Raw genomic sequence first — 18,783 nt, forward strand, 5'->3', positions numbered from 1 at the left:
AAGCATACTGCGCCGCTGTGGGTGGAAAGCCCGGCGAGAGGCGCCGGCCGGAAGGGGAGGGGCGCCTGGTCAGGTTTCCTGGCGACGCAGCCCTGCTGGCGACCGCTACTCCGGCAGGTTTCCTCGTTTTCTTCGTGACGCCTGAGCGTGGCAGTTATGCCTTGGCTACTCTCTGCAACTAGGCTTGTTCCCGCGGTAGCAAGCGCCCGCAGCCTCTCAGGTTAGACTTAACCTCCCACAGTGTCCCCTCCGGAGCTTGCTCTACGAAGCCTGAGGCGCGCCAAGCGGGATCCAAGTTGGTCTCAGGCGACCCCTGCTTCGGCGGACCGTTCTGCCGGGACTTCCACGCCCAAACCCTCTGTGCACTCCTCGAATTTCTTCTCTTCCTCCTCCTGCCCCTGATAAAGGGTGGGCCCAGTGTTCTCTCTACCGTTGAGGTATTCTGGGAGTTGAAATGACTGCAGAGAGAAAAGTGTGTACTGTCTTCCCCGAGGGGCTAAGTCATGCGGACTCAAGAAACTTGTGTCAGTTATCACACTTGTTCTGGTGACAAGGTGTCTCTCATCAGGTAGCTCTTGTTAGGATAACGTAACAAGTTTAGGATAACTTAAAATCGTATTTTCGTGTTTTCAAAGAGCTGACATGAGAGCTGGCTCTCACGAAATGGAAGTGAAACGTTACATTTAATAATACAAATCCTTTGAATAGTTCCTCTTGGAAGAGGTGATGTTTGGAAATACTCCTGAGGCTTTATATGTCTGAAAGTTTTGCTTGTAAAGGCAAGGTAGAGTATTCTGGGAATATGGGGGCGGGTATTTTTAGGGTGTATTGTATCCTAAGGAATTAATGCAATGAACATGAAACTTGATCAGTGAAGGCTGAATTGTCTGCCTTTCAGGCAGATCTGCCATTGGGTCATATTTTAGTTTTCTGGGGCGATAGATGAACAGTGTGTGCATCAGAGCATGTGGTCTGTGACACCAAAACTGTGTCTTGGCATTTACTTGTTGTGTTGCTATACTTGAATTTATTGACACTGGGATGGTAATTATATCAAGACTTACTCCTAACTCTAAAATATAAAAATAAAAAGTAATAATTGTCCAGTGCACAGAACTTGCTCTTTGCTTCTAATAGCTAGGCTGCAGAAATCTGTCCCTCTCCATGGAGAGTAGGTGGATAGATATGCTGTTAGTCTTGAACACAAAGCCCATAGCTTATGATTTAGAGCTGGAACCATTGATTTACTTGTGACTTTTCTTCTTTTTTTGTGTTTGTTGAGGCTTTGTGTGAAACCCGATTAATCAAGGTTTAGGACAAGGTACTGGATTACACCAGGGCTTCCATGGTGGCTCAGCTGGTAAAGAACCCACCTGCAATGCAGGAGACCTGGGGTCGATCCCTAGGTTGGGAAGATACCCTGGAAAAGGGAACGGCTACCCACTCCAGTATTCTGGCCTGGAAAATCCGATGGCCAGAGGAGCCTGGCAGGCTGCAGTCTATGGGGTCTCAAGACCATGAGATCTCAGTTGACTTAGCGACTAAACAACCACCATACATATACAGGCTTTCTGAATGAATGATCTCATTGGATCTTCACAAGTCCAGTAAGTTAGAGCAAATATTTCACTGATAGCGAACTGAAACTAACACAGTATCACAAGTAGCAAATCAGGAATGTTTTGTGATTGCCATATAGTCCTTTTCCTGTTACACTTGTGCTAGGTCTTTCTCTAGCTTAGTAGAGTTCTTTTGGAACTTTTTATTGAGCCAGAATAGCTTCAGTCAATAACTTTTGAGTTAGGGAGTCATTCTGGATGAATCTCCACTTGCCTAGAGTTGCAGTCTAGTCAGATGATAGAGAAGCAGCAGACAAATGAGAATATAGCAAAGAATGGTGATTAGAGTCGACTCAAGTGACATGGGAGCTCAAGAAAGGCAGTATTGTCAAGTGGCCAAGTTGTGTCTGACTCTTGGCAACCAGATCTTAGTTCCCCAACTGCTCCCTGCAATGGAAGTGTGAAGTCTTAACCACTGGACCGCCAGGCAAGTCCTACTTACAGCTGCCATAGTAGGCCTGTTTAAGTGTATCAGATTATGTCACTCTTCTGCTCAGAGCCTCCAGTGGCTTCCTGTCCCAAATGTTATACCATAGTTTATAGTGTGATCTGCAAGTCATTGCATACTGTGGACTTGTGTTACCGTTCGTACTTCATCTACTTGCTCTCAGAAAGGGCCATGCAGATCTCCTCCATGTTCTTCATGCACCTGACACAACATGCTTTAGGGACATTGTACTTGCTAGTCCTGCTGCCTGGAATCCTCTTTGATCAGATATCCACATGGCTGACTCCTTCATTTCATTGAGATCTTTTCTCACACATAACCATCATTTCACCCTGGCTACCTTGGCTGAAATGTCAACGCTCTTGCTCCAAAACTTGTATGTCCTTCCCCTGATTTTTTTACTTACACCTGTGACTAACATATTTTACTTCGTATTTGTTTATTGTCTCTCTCCAATCTAAGCTCTGTGGCAGCTAAGAGTTTTTTGTTTGTTCATTATTGCATCCCAGGTACCCAGGACAGACCTAGGTAGACCTAGGACTACCTCACAAATAGTGGGTACTCAAAAAATACCATTGAATGAGTGAAAGAATAAATAGGATGAAAGCAGTGTATTTTGAAAATGAAATAATTGTAGGAAGCTAAGAAGTAATTGTGTTGAAATTAAATTCATTTAAAGGAAGCAAATATATAAAAACATTGAGCTCAAACCAGTTGCTCAATATCTGATATATCTCTAACTCTGAAACTCATCTGTTTTTCTTCCATCGTAAGCCTAGGTTGCGATGGCTAAAGGTGGTATTTTAGAGTAATGTATTTTTATATCCTGTGTACATACTCAAAAAATTAGAAAGTTTCCTATCTGGTAAACGTCACTGATGGCCACCCATGCATGATACAGTCACATTGCTCTGAACAATCCAGGGTAAGTCTGGCTTTAAAAGGAAAAAAAATGTAAAATACGTGCATGCATGCTGTCACTTTAGTCGTGTCTGACTCTTTGCGACCCCACGGACTGTAGCCCACCAGGCCCCTCTGTCCATAGGATTCTCCAGGCAAGAATACCGGAGTGGGTTGCTGTTCCCTTTTCCAGGGGATCTTCCCCCCCCGGGGATCAAACCTGCATCTCTTAGGTCTCCTGTGTTGGCAGCTGAGTTCTTTACCACTAGCACTACTGGGGAAGCCCGGTAGCCAGTTCAAAATCTGTCTGCTGCTGCTGCTGCTGCTGCTGCTAAGTCGCTTCAATTGTGTCCGACTCTTCGTGACCCCATGGACAGCAGCCTACCAGGCTCCTCCGTCCATGGGATTTTCCAGGCAGGAGTACTGGAGTGGGTTGCCATTGCCTTCTCCATGTAAAATACATGTAACATCAAATTTACCATGTTAATAATTTTAAACAGTTGTGAAAAGATCTCCAGAACTTTTTCATCTTGCAAATCTAAATCTGTATCCACTAATAGTGCTTTCTCCTCCTCCCTGCAGCCCCTGGTAACCGTACTTCCACTTTCTATTGCTATGAATTTGACTTTAGAGACCTCATATATGTAGAATCATAATGTCTCAAAGTTCATCCATGTTGTCACATGTGGCAAGGTTTCCTTACTTTTTGAGGCTGAATTCAGAATCTGTGTATGCCTATATATATAAATATTTTACTTATCCATCCAACTGTCAATTGACATTTGGACTGGCTCCACCTCTTGGCTTTTGTGAATAAGTGTACTATGAACATAGACGTCCAGATATAAGTGTAGCTATTTTTAACTTAAAATGCTTTTATACTTTAATTTTTAATTTATAGTGTCTTAAGTTGTGTATGAAGTGCTGTGATCATTGAAAAAAGTCATCTCATTAATAACTATGTAGACTGAACCCATGTGTTTTAATACATTTTTAGCTGCTAATGCTTTATGTACGTCAGAAGCTTTAATTAGATCAAAGGAATGATTTTAGATTATAGACTTGACTAAAGAAAAACTTCATAATATATAAGCATGTATATGATATATATAATATATAAGCATTGCAGGCAGATTCTTTACCATGTGAGCCGTAAGGGAAACCCAAGAATACTAGAGTGGGTAGCCTATCCCTTGGGCTTCCCTGGTGGCTCAGAGGTTAAACCATCTGCCTGCAATGCGGGAGACCTGGGTTCAATCCCTGGGTTGGGAAGATCCCCTGGAGAAGGAAATGGCAACCCACTCCAGTATTCTCGCCTGGAGAATCCCATGGACAAAGGAGCCTGGTGGGCTACAGTCCACGGGGTCATAAAGAGTTGGACACAACTGAGTGACTTCACTCACTCACTCATGCAGCCTATCCCTTCTGCAGCATATCTTCCCGACCCAGGAATTGAACCAGGGTCTCCTGCATTGCAGGTGGATTCTTTACCAACTCAGCTATGAGGGAAGCCCATATAAGCATATATCTCGAAAACAAAAAGTAAAATAATTGTTGCTGTTTTCTAAACTCGTAATATCACTGTTAGCACAATTCATCTTTTTCTAACAAATCTAATCCAAACGACCACTCATCAGATGTCTACAATCCTGCTAAGCATGTTAAAAACATAATTTTAGTGTAGTATTAAACAAATATTATCTACAAAACTGATTAACAGAAATACACACGGAGTTGTGTTCAAATGTTATATGAACATAATGTGTCTGAAGAATCAATTTAACGATTCCTTTTAGTTGACTTCTTCTTCTGTACTTCTTTATGCTTCTTTTTTTTCCTCTTACCACCTTCTTTGAATCCTGCTGAGAAAACAGAGGGATTCCAGTTACTGGTGACCCAAGTCATACCCTGCTCATCATTGTTTGCATGTTTGGGGCTGCAAGATTTTGGTGAATAATTGTTAAGTGACTGTCTTCTCCAACTGCATTCTTCAGCAAAGCTCTCTTCACCTGCCACACCATTTGAAAGAAAGAACTTCAACTCACCATCGTCTTCATCTCTTTCTAGGTCATCCTTGATAATTATTTTTGTATTGGTATTTCTGCCATTAACAATCTTACCTGAAGTTGTAACAGTAACGTAGTTATCCATCCCACTATCATCAAATGCCAGGGAAGAAAATAAATAAAGTCCCTCATGGCCCAGTGAACCAAATGGTGTATAGCTTGTATCATATGAAGAAAATCTCTCAAAAACTAGGTATTCACTGGATGTAGGGAAAAAGGATCTTGCACCTCTGTTTCTGCTTCCATCGGAGCGCCTTGAATTACTTAAAAGGTCTTCAAGTGAGTCTTCAAAGAAATGAAATGAAAATGGGTCCCTTTCACGAAAAATTTCTTTGAAGACATCATCTGGCTTACGGAATGTGAAGCCATATTCAGAAGAATCATCGAAATCACTTCCACCTCCACCATTTAATCCTTCTTTGCCATATTTATCGTAAATGTCCCGTTTTTCATCATGTGATAATACCTCATATGCCTCAGCTACTTCTTTGAATTTTCTCTCGGCTTCTTCTTTGTTTTCTGGATTTTTATCCGGGTGCCATTTAAGTGCCACTTTTCGATAAGCCTTTTTAATATCCTCAGGTGAAGCATGTCTCTCCAGTCCTAGAACTTGATAGTAATCCACCATGTTTTTAACAGATGGTTGGAAAGGGCTGCTCTAGGGGGTGAGAACTGTAGTTTCCTCTCAGCTCAGGCTCTGCTGGTGCTGGTGGTAGAGGCAGTGACTGTAAATAGGCATTTTTACATTGAGGACAATGTTATTACCTTGGACCACTGCTAGGAGACGTTAGGATACTGATTATGTGGCAAGCAAGCTTACAAGCTTATGTCAGAGGGCTGCATTGTGGTGTCACTCTGGGCTTGGTGTAGGGACCAGACCTTCTAAATGGAGCTAGTCCAGAGTCAAACCAGACCATCCTTAACCCTCTGGACTGTTTCTCCCATGTTTTCCTAGAAGCCTCAAACAGTGCCCCATAAACCAGTGGAACCTGTTGTAATATGGCCACAGCATGCCCCTTGCATAATATGACCTCTGGGTTACTGAGCTTTAATAACCTACTTCTCAGTTCTTCCATGTTTTGGTTTGGAAAAATGAAGACTTTGTGAACTCTGAAAAAGTACTCAAGCAGTTGACATACTTATTTCAACCTTAGAAAGTCATCGTATTGGTTTCCTGAGACCACCATAACAAATTAACATGAACATGTCTGCTTAAAAGAGTAGAGGACTTCCCTGGTGGTCCAGTGGATAAGAATCCCCCTGCCAGTGCAGGGAACGTAGGTCCAATCCCTGGTCCAGGAAGACTCCACATGCAATGGAGCAGCTAAGCCCAAGTGCCGCAACTGCTAAAGCCTGTGCACCTTGAGCCCATGCTCCACAAGAGAAGCCACCCAGTGAGAAGCTCACGCACCACAGCAGAGTAGCCCCCGCTCTCCACAGCTGGAGAAAACCGCACACAGCAATGAAGACCCAGCACAACCAAAATTTTTTAAAAATAAATACATTAAAAAACAACAACAACAACAACAAACGTAGAAATGCATTGTCTCCCAGTTCTTGAGACCAGAAGCTTGACATCGTGTGTCAGCAGGGCTCCATTCCTTCCAGAGGCTCTAGGAGGGACTCCATCCTTTACGTCTCAGCTTCTGGTGGCTCTGGGTATTCCTTGGCTAGTGGCCACATCACTCCTATTTCTGCCTCCGTGGTTACATTGCTTCCTTCTCTTCTGTCTCTCTTCTTCTGCATTTCTCTTGTAAAGAAGGACACAGGTCATTGGATTTAGGACTGACCCAGATAATGCCGGATGATCTTTTTATCTCAAGTTCCTTAATCTAGTTCTACATTTGCAGAAACCTTTCTTCCAAATTAACAGTCACAGGGTCTGGGGATTACAGCATAGGCATATCTTTTGGGGGCTACCATGCAAAATATTGCAGTGATAAAACCATTTTAGTGCACTGAGACAAACTTTTTTAATGGAGTAGGGACTAAAAACAACAATCATAGGAAGAACAGTGTTCAGTGAAATTTAAATACATACATCGTCATTCCTACTTTACAATCCCTACTAGAACCTTTAACTTGATGTAGACTTTGGCATTTTGCTGTTGAGTGATTGTATGTTCACAGGGAGATTGTATGGCACTAATAGTGTCACTGGGAATTTGGCAGAGAGGACTTACCTGAGTGGCAGAGTGGAGGGGAAGGAGCAAACATTTTGAAGTTAAAACTGAGTTTAAATCCTAGCTTTCTAAGTACTGCATGAGAAAGTGGAAGTGTTAGTTGCTCAGTCATGTCTGACTCTTTGTGACTCTATGGACGATAGCCTGCAAGGCTCCTCTGTCCATGGAATTCTCCAGGCAAGAATACTGGAATGGGTTCCCATTCCCTTCTCCAGGGGATCTTCCCAACCTGGGGATCGAACCCAGGTCTCCTGCATTGCAGGCAGACTATTTACCATATGAGCCAACATTGCACAGATTACTTCAGAATCTTGATTCCTTATTTTTTTTTTTTTAAGCAATAACGCCAATCTTGTGACAGTTAAAAATCTAATTCCTTAGTTTGGTGTACAAAGCCTTTAGTTGTCTGATCCTTATCTTGCTGATATTTTACTTTCCCTCGAGCAGCAGCACTGACCTGAAACTCTCTTTCCGTCCCTCTTCCCTTAGTAAGCACACACGCGCGCATGAAAGCACAGTGTCTTCTCTGCCTTCCCTTTCGTGCCCCATTCATGATACCTTCCACTCCCCTTGTCGCTTTCACTTGACCAGTTCCTGCTCAGAGTAGGCGTCAGCTACTTCTGCAGCCCCACAGGAGCCCCGTTCATGTGCTTCTCTGTTGCCCAGAGCTCTGTGCCTGTCTTTGTCACCGAGCCTTCCCACAGCATTGTTTTAGACTTTGTGCTCTCAGAAACCTTGTGTGTGAATCCATCACTGTGCTCACCATGTGGCATTGCTCTGTCTCACATCCACTAGACTCTATATTCTTTTAAGACCAGGGCAGATGGTCTTATGTTATTCTTGTGTTTTTCCCAGCATGTGCCAGTCACACACTTAATAGATCTCACTGAGTACTCAAGTATTGAACTCTAGTATTCAGTACTAGTATTGAAGCTTACTAGCTTCCTGTGTACTAACGGTGATTAAGCATTTTTCATACATTATTTCATCTAGCTCTAACATTCTAAGATTAAATGAGATAGTATGTGCATATTTTCCCAGACTTCACATATTCTCAGTAAAAACATTCACTTTTTCTGAATTTTAGGGCACAGCGTAACACTACTTCAATGAAATGCTTCCTACCCCTTCCCCTGCTTTTGTTTGTTTCCTTTCTTCTGTTCCCTTAGTTCCTTATTCATATGCTAATCATACTGTGTGTATATATGCCTCTATTATGTAATAGCAGACTAAAGTCACTCAAGGTAAAAATAATCTTATTTCTATATCCCTGAGGCCCAACACAGGCTCTGGCTGTCTCAGAGGAAGGGCCATGCAAATACTGAAGGAGATACTGACTTATAATTTTCTAAAGCAAGCCACCGCTGAAGACAGATAAATGTGGATATATTGTGAGGGCTAGCTAAATGCACTGTTCCATTTCATCATCCTTATTTCTCCTTCAGGATGCTTGTCATGTTCACGGCGAAGATACTCCCTGCAGCCCATCCCAGAGAGGAGGATACCAAACCGATACTTAGGCCAGCCCAGCCCCTTTACACACCCACACCTCCTCAGACCAGGTAAGGCCTTTGAACTGTGATGACCATCTCTCTCCTCAGATGCTTTGTCTAGAACCATGCCATCCAGTAGAATTTTTTAATTAATGTAAATTTAAATAGCTGTAGGGCTAATAGTACTGTTTAGACAGCACCATCTAGGGGAGTAAATATGATTAGGCTAAAATTCAAACGTATCAGTGAAAAAAATATGTATTTCAAGATGTTTTTAAAGAAACGTTTCCTAAAACGTAATTTCTAGAACTGTGTTCTGACTATCGATTCATTGTGAACTGTGCTAAAGACATACTGCTGCTGCTGCTGCTAAAGTCGCTTCAGTCGTGTCTGATTCTGTGCGGCCCCATCGACGGCAGCCCACTAGGCTTCCCTGTCCCTGGGATTCTCCATCAAAAACACTGGAGCGGGTTGCCATTTCCTTCTCCAATGCATTAAAGTGAAAAGGGAAAGTGAAGTCGCTCAGTCGTGTCCAACTCTTAGCGACCCCATGGACTGCAGCCTACCAGGCTCTTCTGTCCATGGATTTTCCAGGCAAGAGTACTGGAGTGGGGTGCCATTGCCTTCTCCGAAAGGCATGTTAGGAAACATTTTTCTTGAAAACATGAAATGCTCATTTCAGTATTAACAAAAATATTTCTATAGAGATTACACAAGATCTCCAGATGTGATTGTCCCAGCTTTGAGAGGTGCTAACAATGATAAAGGTGATGCAAAAAGTTGATAAAAGTTTACTCCACTGATTCTTACAATAAATTGGTAAAGGTTTACTGCACTGATTGTTTTTCTGCTTTATGATTCCAATATTGCTGCTAGAAGATATGTCATTTAGTTGAGTTCAGTCGCTCAGTCGTGTCCGACTCTTTGTGACCCCATGAATCGCAGCACGCCAGGCCTCCCTGTCCATCACCAACTCCTGGAGTTCATTCAGACTCAGGTGCATCGAGTCAGTGATGCCATCCAGCCATCTCATCCTCTGTTGTCCCCTTCTCCTCCTGCCCCCAATCCCTCCCAGCATCAGGGTCTTTTCCAATGAGTCAACTCCTCGCATGAAGATATGTCATTACTATCATTCAAATTCATACCTAAGGTTTCTTTGTTTTGTTTTTTCAAAAAGACAGTTAAGTGATGAGCTATGATGAATGAATATCATCCCAAAGAGGTAGATAGGATGAAACCAAATGCTTTGTAGAAAATGCAGTCAGGTTTTCCCAGGCTTCTGCCATGGGAAGTTAAATCTGTATTTACTGTGTAAGCCTAGATTATTAATACAATCTGAATTGCCTTTGGAAATATGTTGCTCTTTCACTATCTCCACTCAGTGAATGATACCAGTGTGTCTCTCAGTGAGGGCTTCCTGTTGCTGATTCTTCATCAGACTAGAGTTCCTGCTGGGAAGTCGGCTGAGACTCAGGAAATGCAGCTCACCACTGAAACACACAAGAAATCAGAGTTTTTCAAAGCTGTAAGGTAAGCTTTGTAGCAGTACAGTTGGTGCTAATTTAACTATTTCTCTCTCCAGTCAACCTGCCTGTAGCTTCAGTTTGATATTAAGTTTTACCAGCTTTGAAAATTACTGATTTCTCGTGGTGAGATGCTTTTACATGGTGAGCTGCATTTTCCAGGCCTTGAAACTAGTAATCATATCCTCAGGGTGATGGCCTCTGTGTCTAGACTTATTTCTGTCACGTACATGGTAACTATATAAAAAGTGAGTATGAGTAAATATACACATACAAGTTCATATGTTCATATAAACTATGGGGAGAAAGGAATACACATCGTGATCTTTATTCTCCTGGACAATAAGGATTGGTGTAAGTGAGAAGGGATAGAAGTAGATGCAATTTGAAAAGAGAATTATCATTGTGAAAGAAGCCATCACATACAGTTTCCAAAGCATTAATCACTTATCTTCCACCATGTAGAGATGCAGAACTTATCAAAGTATTAAAATAATTGTGGGGTGTAGGAAAAGTCAATTATTAAGAAAAATGAAAAGACATGTAATCCTTTTTTTAAAATCTCTTTTATAGACCTAAAGTCAGTTTGTTTGAAATATAAAATTATGTTTCTATGGTATGTTTTGCTCCCAAAGGTTTCGTGTTTGGCACGTTTTCCCGGTACTTGCCAGTACTTTAAACTTTTGGAAAACATCTCAGTCATTTTCCTAATTATTATACAAGTTCTACATATATTATAGGCAAATTAAAGAATACAGATAAGCATAATTTTTAAAAAAAATTGCTCATAATTCCACCATTTAGAGAAAGCAACTATTGAGATGTTAGTGCTTCATTTTTCTAGACTTATTTCTTACATAGAATTGTGTGTGCATGCATACACACTCTATATACTGATCAATTATTTCCTTAAAATAAATTCTTGGTGGGACTTCCCAGGCAGTCCAGTGATTAGGACTCAATACTTTCACTGTGGTGGCCCAGGTTCAGTCCCTGGTTGGGGAATTAAGATCCCACAGGCCATGTGGCAAAAAAAAGAAAAACCCCAAATTCTTAGAAGTGAAATGACTGGATCAACCCCTGAATTTTTAATTTTCCTGGATTTCTTTTGGCCATACCTATGCGTTTCCTGAAGCAACAGTAACTTGGAAGATATTAGCAGAAAAACATGGGAGATAAAGGAGTTCTGTGTTGGCTGTGCTTACTACTACTTTAGATGGAACTAAAGAGTCAGATTCACTCCCCCAAGTCCTCTCAGTGATTTTTAAAACTTGTCCTTTGCTTAAAGAAGTCTGAGCATTATAGGCTATTTCTTCTTTTTATGACATTGCCATCTCTGTGTTAAGAACCATGACAGAAATGTCAGTTCTTCCTCCTTGATCATTAACATGCCTTCTACTTATTATCTATCACCAGGAAGAAAAGGGATTCCATGAAGGAAGGCAAGTGGCATTCTGAGCTAAATACCATTACGAACCATGAGTCTGCTTTTACAGTATCTGTACAGGAAAGACACTTAGATAGTTCCTTGACATTGCAAGGTGTGCAGCTTCATCAACAGTTCCCTTCCAGAGGATAGGAAAAATTAGTGCCTAATTAAGTATTATTTACAAAAACCTATATTTCTAACATTTTTATGTTCCTAAGCAAAATTAATTTTGGAATATGTGATATAGTTTGGAGCTTAAAAGGGGGTTATTCAAAGAGTTGGGCTTATCAGAATGACTTGTCTGACCTATGCAGAACCACTTCTTGGTTTTCTTTCAACTACAGCAATGACTAGATTCCCTGGGACATAATCAGAACACAACTGTGTGGCCCAGAATTTGAGGGAATGCCTTTACCATGAACTTTTTTGTCCCTTATCATCAAATAATGGCTAAGACTGTATGGTTATTTTTAAGTGTAATATTTAAAATGATGAAAAGAAAGGTTCTAGAGTGGATTATACATAATCATTCCCAAATCTTCTTCACTTAAAAGTTTCAAAACCAGTTAGTTATCATCTTTAGTTTAGTGATAGTTTATTTATAGTTCTGCCTTAAGCAAGGGGTGTATTTTTTTTTTTAAGTTTTGTTAAACATGGTTGACTTTAATAGTATCTAAAAGATCAAGATTTATTTCAGTTGGGTGAGATTTTTATACTATTATAGATACTACAGAAACACCTTTGTGAATATTTCTTGTCCATACCAAGAAATTCTCTGCTGTAAAGATTAGCATGAATCTACCCCAGGAAAGAATTGGAAATCTTCTAAAGAACTGAATTATAAAAGTCTCCTGAATCACTCGAAACTCATTCTTATCATTGTGCAAGAAAGCCAGATAATTTGGCGCTTTCATGTAAAAACAGTTACTTTTATAAGGATAATGATTGTCCCTATACCTACATACAACAATATAACTCATACCTCATTCAAGATATAGAACATTGCCATCACCCTAGAAGGTCCTCGCATACCCTTCTAGTCAATCCCACCTCCGTCCTTAACCACTGGTCTCGTTTCTATCAGAGTGATTGTTTTGCCTGTTCTTGAGTTTTGTGTAAGTGAAATCATACAGTATGAACCCTTTTTCTCTGGCTTGTTTTGCTCAGTATATGCAAATAAAACCCATTTAGAGATTTTTTCAATTATTTGGTCATTTCATTTTTCAGAGACATCTGTGTTTTACATTGTAAAGGAAATGTTTGTTAACTTTTTCTTTATCCCCATTTTCCAACTATATAGTAATAGATCATTTTATGCACTTCTTTCTTATTACACAATAAAAGCTACCTAATATTAAACAGAATTCAGGGACACGTCTTCAAATCAGACCATGTTAAAATCTTAACCTAGGGACTTCCCTGCAGTTCAGTGGTTAAGACTCCTCTCTTCCACTGCAGGGGGCACAGGTAGAGAAACTAAGAACTCACATGCCACAAGGCACAGCCAGAAAAGAAAAAAATCCTAACCTAGTTAGTTTCAGGAAGTAATTAAAATACATACCTAGACTGTAGCAAAGACTTGCATCTTTCCATCCATATTCAGTCTTAATAAAACTTACCTCTCTGGGTTTTCTGCCTGGCTGATAAAATATGAAGAACATTTTTCTTGTTGTCTTCAGAGGCCCAGTTCTCGAAATCCTGGAAGAGCTTTTCTTCTTGGCAGCTGACTCTCAAGACTGATTATGAGACTTTGCTATTTAGAGTCCAGATTGTGACATCTAGGCATTTGATTGGCTAAATTAGCTTGTTCGATTAGTCCCTCTATCCTTAATTGACTTCACGTGATAAAATACTGACTGTGCCTTTTAATACTTTATAGTTTGATGACATTACCCATAAAGTCTATTCAGATACAATTTTATCTGAAGAAATTCAGGCTACATTGACCATAATGGTTAGTTCTGAGATCAAAGGCCATAATAACTGTCAGGTTTACCTCTAGAGTTAAAGTTCATTGCGTTATCACACTTTTACCCCCTCCTTCAATTGATAAGAAAAGGTATGTTTTTCCTTGGATAATTTTTCTGTTGTGACCAAGAGTTCCTTGAAATTTCATAAGTTTAGAAGCATTTAGTTGATAGTCACTCTATAGTGTTTATAATTAGTAAGCTTGGGGAAATGTAGCCAGTGTTTTAAATATTTCTCATATAGTCATTTGTATGAAATTATGTTCAAATGATGAATGCTTGAAGGATGTGAAAGATGGTTTTGCAATCCTGCTTTGATTTTTAAATAATTTTTATCTTTTTTCAGAAGTTACTTTCTAATACACTGTGTATACTCTGTTATTAATGAAAATGAGATACATTCATTAATTACTATTACTGTGAGTTTTCTTTAAAAAAATTTTTAAAAACACAAAATGAATTGATTTTTTAGGTTTACTTTTATTACATGGACTAAGGCTGTGAAATAACCAAAAGTGAAGCACAGTAAAGGGACAAAGGTAAAACAAAAAAAGGAAAAGTTGGATTATTCACTTGTTATAAGCAGCCTCTGCTTTTAGAAAAGAGTATGTGCTGTTTGTGGGAAACTGGGACATTTCCAATATTGAGTAACAGCAGCAGAATTAACATGAATAATTATCAGGGAGATAAATAGTTAAGCTATTCTTAGGCTCTAGTACAAAGTTCAGTATTCTGCAGTGGAGCCCTAGGGTACTCTTAGCCAACTTAATCCTGAGAGAGAGAAATGTGATATGTATGAGCTCTTCTAGGACCAGCTCTGTTACTTGGCCAATTCAAATTGTCACAAGACCCCTCATTTATCTATCTCGTTTCTCCCCAATTTCTTTAATAATAATGTCAATGTTTCTATTGTAGGTAAATAAAAGTTAAAAATTATTAATGGGATACAGCTACAGGTAAATCAACTAGACACTTCCCAAATAATCGGAAACAACTGAGTTGCATGTACTGGGCATGAGTACCAGGAAAACTCGAAGAACGCTGATCCACCAGTTTCTCCCCTGGGACTATCCCACAGAGATAAAAGCACCAGTGTACATAGGGCAGGAAGGCACCCTGTGGATACAAATATAAAGATATTTATTATGATAGCAGAAAGTTACATGAATGCCCACCAGTAGGGAAATTAATCAGGAAATTATGATATAGTGCCCCAAGAAATAATATGGAGACATCAAGCAGATTGAGTTGAAGTTATGCCAGATGAGTTGGGGGGAGGGATTTCTAGGAGGTATTGTTGTGTTAGAAAATCAATGTGAAGAAAAGACTGTGTGGTGTCCCATTTTTGTAAAACACTAGGGACTCATAAAACCCTAAATATAGGCAGTACGTATGTGTTTATATGAATATTGAGAAAAACAGGATTGTTCAGTCACTAAGTCCTGTGGTGGTTGTTGTTACTAGGTCATGTCTAACTCTGTGATCCCCTGGACTGTAGCAGGCCAGGCTCCTCTGTCCTCCACTATTTCCTGAAGTTTGCTCAGATTCATGTCTGTAATTGCCTCCGCTCTTCTCCAGTAGCATCTTTGACACCTTCCAACCTGGGGGGCTCATCTTCCAGTGTCATATCTTTTTAAAAAGCCTTTTCATACTGTTCATGGGGTTCTCACAGCAAGAATACTGGAGTGACTTGCCATTCCCTTCTCCAATAAACCGCGTTTTGTCAGAGCTCTTCATTATGACCGTCTATCTTGGGTAGCCCTGCACAGCATGGCTCATAGCTTCATTGAGTTATGCAAACTCCTTCCCCCGTGACAAGGCTATGATCCATCAAGGGGAAGTTTACTTACTAGTATACAAACCATGGGGGTGGCTCTAATGTGGGTAGGAGGGAAGGGGAATGAGGGCTCAAATAATGAAGAAATGGTGGGAGAGGAGAGTATGATGTGATTACATTTATACACAACTATAAGATGTATATATGGAAAAGAAATAGTTAATTTTTTAAAAAGTAGATCAAAGGAACAAATGAGCATAAACAGGGTTAATTAAGAAAGTGTTTTGAATGAGAAGGGTCTAAAAGCAAACATCTTGAGCTTCAAGTCTTGGAGTGGAATTGCTTTGGAAGGAGAAGAAATTTAGAAAAGGGGCACATTGTAAGCAATGTATTAGGGAAAGAACAAGTTGAACTTGAGACTTAGAAGTAATTAATTTCACAATAATTGGAGGAATACTAAGAAAAAAGTTCACGTCTCCAAAGACCACATATTGTGTAATTTCATTTATGTGAAATCTCTATAATAGACAAATCCATAGAGATGGAAAATAGCGGCTGTCAAAGGCTGGGGTAGATTCAGAGGAAACAGAATGACCTAGGCTAATTGGTGTGGGGCTTCTTTTTGGAGTGATGAAATTTTCTCAAATTGTTTTGGGTAATGGTTGCACAAATCTGTGAATATACCAAAAAGCATTGAATTCTGTACTTGTAAGTGGGTGAATTGTATGGTATGAAAATATCTCAGTAAAGCTGTTACCAAAAGTGTTGGCCAGATAAGTTGAAGTTACCTGGTAGAGAACATTAATATGTTAATATTAAATATAAGTGTCAAAATAGCTTAATTGTTTGAATTTGATCTAATGGACAATAGAAAACCATTATAGGTTATGAGTATGGAGTGGACTGTCCATGGTTTCCCTTTTTTACCCTCTTTATCTCTTTATTTGAGATTTTAATTGCAAGAGTATATACTCACTGAAACAAAATTCAAATAATATAAAAATCATGTTAGAGAATTTCAGTTTATCTCATTCGCCATGGGTTACCACTATAAAAATTGTGATTCTTTCCCAAATTTTTATAAATTTTTTTTTTCTCCTTTAAATTTTTTTTTTAAATAATGGGAACATATTGTCCATCTTGATATTTAACTTCTTCTACACAGCAGTGTTTCATGGCCATTTTCTCATACTTGCATATGGAGACTGGCTACCACAGGGAATAATAATTAGTTTCCCACATCATAGAGTCATTGTGAAAATTAAATAAGTTGATTGTTGATGTTCAGTTACTAAGTAGTGTCCAACTCTTTGTGACCCCGTTGAACTGTAGCCCACCAGGTTCCTCTGTCCATGGGATTTTCCAGGCAAGAATACTGAAGTGGCTTGCCATTTCCTTTTCCAAGGGATCTTCCCACCCCAGGGATTGAAGCCACATCTCCTGCATTATCAGATGGATTCTTTACCACTGAACCACAAGGGAAGCCCAAGTTGATACATGTAAATAATTAGAATAGTACAGACGAATAGTAAGCATTCAGTAAGCATTAGATGTTGTTTTACTCTTAATATTGTTAAGTGTAGGCTTAGGAAACAACTGTTTTAGTAGCTCTTTTGTTTGAGAACCTGAAGTGAAAGCAGGCATAATTTCCACTCAGAAGGGAAACATCCATGCAGGCATCACTGGGCTAGTAGCCAGGCAGTCTTCTAGGTACTAGTATTAAGAACTAAGACATAACCCTTCAAAGGTTCTTAAAATGGCTTGTTTGGGTGAGTTTAAAGGAATCTGAGACTCTTGAAATTATATTTCAAAAGTTTGTATGTGCCTACACGGCGTTTAGTAAACAGAATAAATCCATAGCTTTCACTCTCTAGGGCATCTTCAAGTCTTTAAGAACCACTTACTTTATCAGATTTGATTCTCATGACAGCCCCAAGAGGTAGATAATATTACTAGAGTTCAAAGGCCTGCTATATTCCAGTTGTTATTCTGGGCCCTGAGAATATAGCATTGGGCAAACAGACAAAATTCGATGTCTTCAAAGAACTTACATTCTTTTGGGGAAGTCTTACACAGAAAATGTGATCCTTCTCCTCACCTTGTATATTGAAACTTAAGGGCAACTTGGATTGTGTCCCTGAGAGTGCCTTCTGCATAATAATGTTTAATAAATATTTGAGCGAATGAGTAAAAGAATGAACCAGAGAGCTGGAAAAGATCTTAAGGGGTCGTGATCCCAGTTTTCAGGCAGGACCACATTTAACTATCATTTCTTCCAAATTTTTGCAGTGGAATAGGAATTTGAAACCTGGGTTATCTCCTTAATTTTGCCATGTGCTGTGAGGAGATTGGGCATAAATTGAAGAAATGAACTTGAGTGTCTCCGTCTAATATTAAACTACATTAAATATCGATACTCTGCCACTATAGAAATGAGAAGCTTCACTGTTGTCTGTCGTTTCTAGGGGAGGTGACGCCAGGACTATCCCAGGTGGAATATGCCCTTCGCAGACACAAGCTAATGTCTCTGATCCACAAGGAAGCACAAGAGCAGAGCGGCACAGACCACACAGTGGTAATGCTCTCCAACCCTACATACTACATGAGCAACGACATCCCCTATACTTTCCACCAAGACAACAATTTCCTGTACCTGTGTGGATTCCAAGAGCCTGATAGCATTCTGGTCCTTCAGAGCCTCCCTGGCGAGCAGTTACCAGCACACAAGGCCATGCTTTTTGTGCCTCGGAGAGACCCCAGTCGAGAACTTTGGGATGGCCCTCGATCTGGCACTGATGGAGCAATAGCTCTAACTGGAGTGGATGAGGCCTATACACTGGAGGAATTTCAACATCTTGTACCCAAGCTGAAAGGTAACAGATGGGAGCAGAAGTCAGATCACAGGCCAGGTTGGGACTGACACCTTCTTGCCCATTTGTTCTTCATTTGCTAAAACTATTAGCATGGCAGCATTTCCCTTGGCACTGTGAAAGAATATAAAGCTTTTCCATAAGACTTTAAGGATTTCATTTATTCATTTGCTAAATCTTCATTAGATTATTCATTCAGAGACTGTTCTAGTGTGAAATCCCAGAAAGAGGATTTTAATGTGGAGGATGGCCATGGGCCACTCTTCCAGATTACTGACCAGTCTGTTGACCCTTGCCTGCTACTTACCGTACCACTTTTGCCAACTCTTCAGAAACGGGCAGTATTCTCAAAGAATGATTTATCGTTCACCAGCAGCAGAAACACCTGGTGGTGCATCATAGAATTACAAATGCAGAATAGATACTGGAAGTGAGAAATCTGGCCCCCATTTCATACCTTCTAGCAGAATCTGCATTTTAACAAGATTCTCTGGTGGTTTATGTACAC

The 18,783-nt window shown here is 40.1% G+C and overlaps 2 protein-coding genes across 3 annotated transcripts in view; one reads left to right on the forward strand and one right to left on the reverse strand.

Annotated features, from left to right (window-relative positions):
• Nucleotides 48-18,783, forward strand: part of XPNPEP3 (X-prolyl aminopeptidase 3) — a 43,850-nt gene continuing 25,114 nt past the window's right edge. Inside the window, exons 1-4 of one of the 2 annotated variants that reach the window (XM_013964365.2) lie at nucleotides 48-220; nucleotides 8,662-8,778; nucleotides 10,092-10,239; nucleotides 17,871-18,278. In XM_013964365.2, the coding sequence (XP_013819819.1) occupies nucleotides 17,927-18,278 (352 nt within the window). In that variant the 5' untranslated portion in view covers nucleotides 48-220; nucleotides 8,662-8,778; nucleotides 10,092-10,239; nucleotides 17,871-17,926. The remainder of the gene's footprint in view (nucleotides 221-8,661; nucleotides 8,779-10,091; nucleotides 10,240-17,870; nucleotides 18,279-18,783) is intronic. The other variant, XM_005681101.3, reaches the window with a different exon arrangement.
• DNAJB7 (DnaJ heat shock protein family (Hsp40) member B7) lies at nucleotides 4,702-5,760 on the reverse strand. Its single transcript, XM_005681103.1, has one exon. The coding sequence runs from the start codon at nucleotides 5,659-5,661 to the stop codon at nucleotides 4,747-4,749; it is 915 nt and encodes a 304-aa protein (XP_005681160.1). The 5' UTR covers nucleotides 5,662-5,760; the 3' UTR covers nucleotides 4,702-4,746.

Source organism: Capra hircus, chromosome 5 (assembly GCF_001704415.2).
Source record: "Capra hircus breed San Clemente chromosome 5, ASM170441v1, whole genome shotgun sequence".
Taxonomy (NCBI): Eukaryota; Metazoa; Chordata; class Mammalia; order Artiodactyla; family Bovidae; genus Capra; species Capra hircus.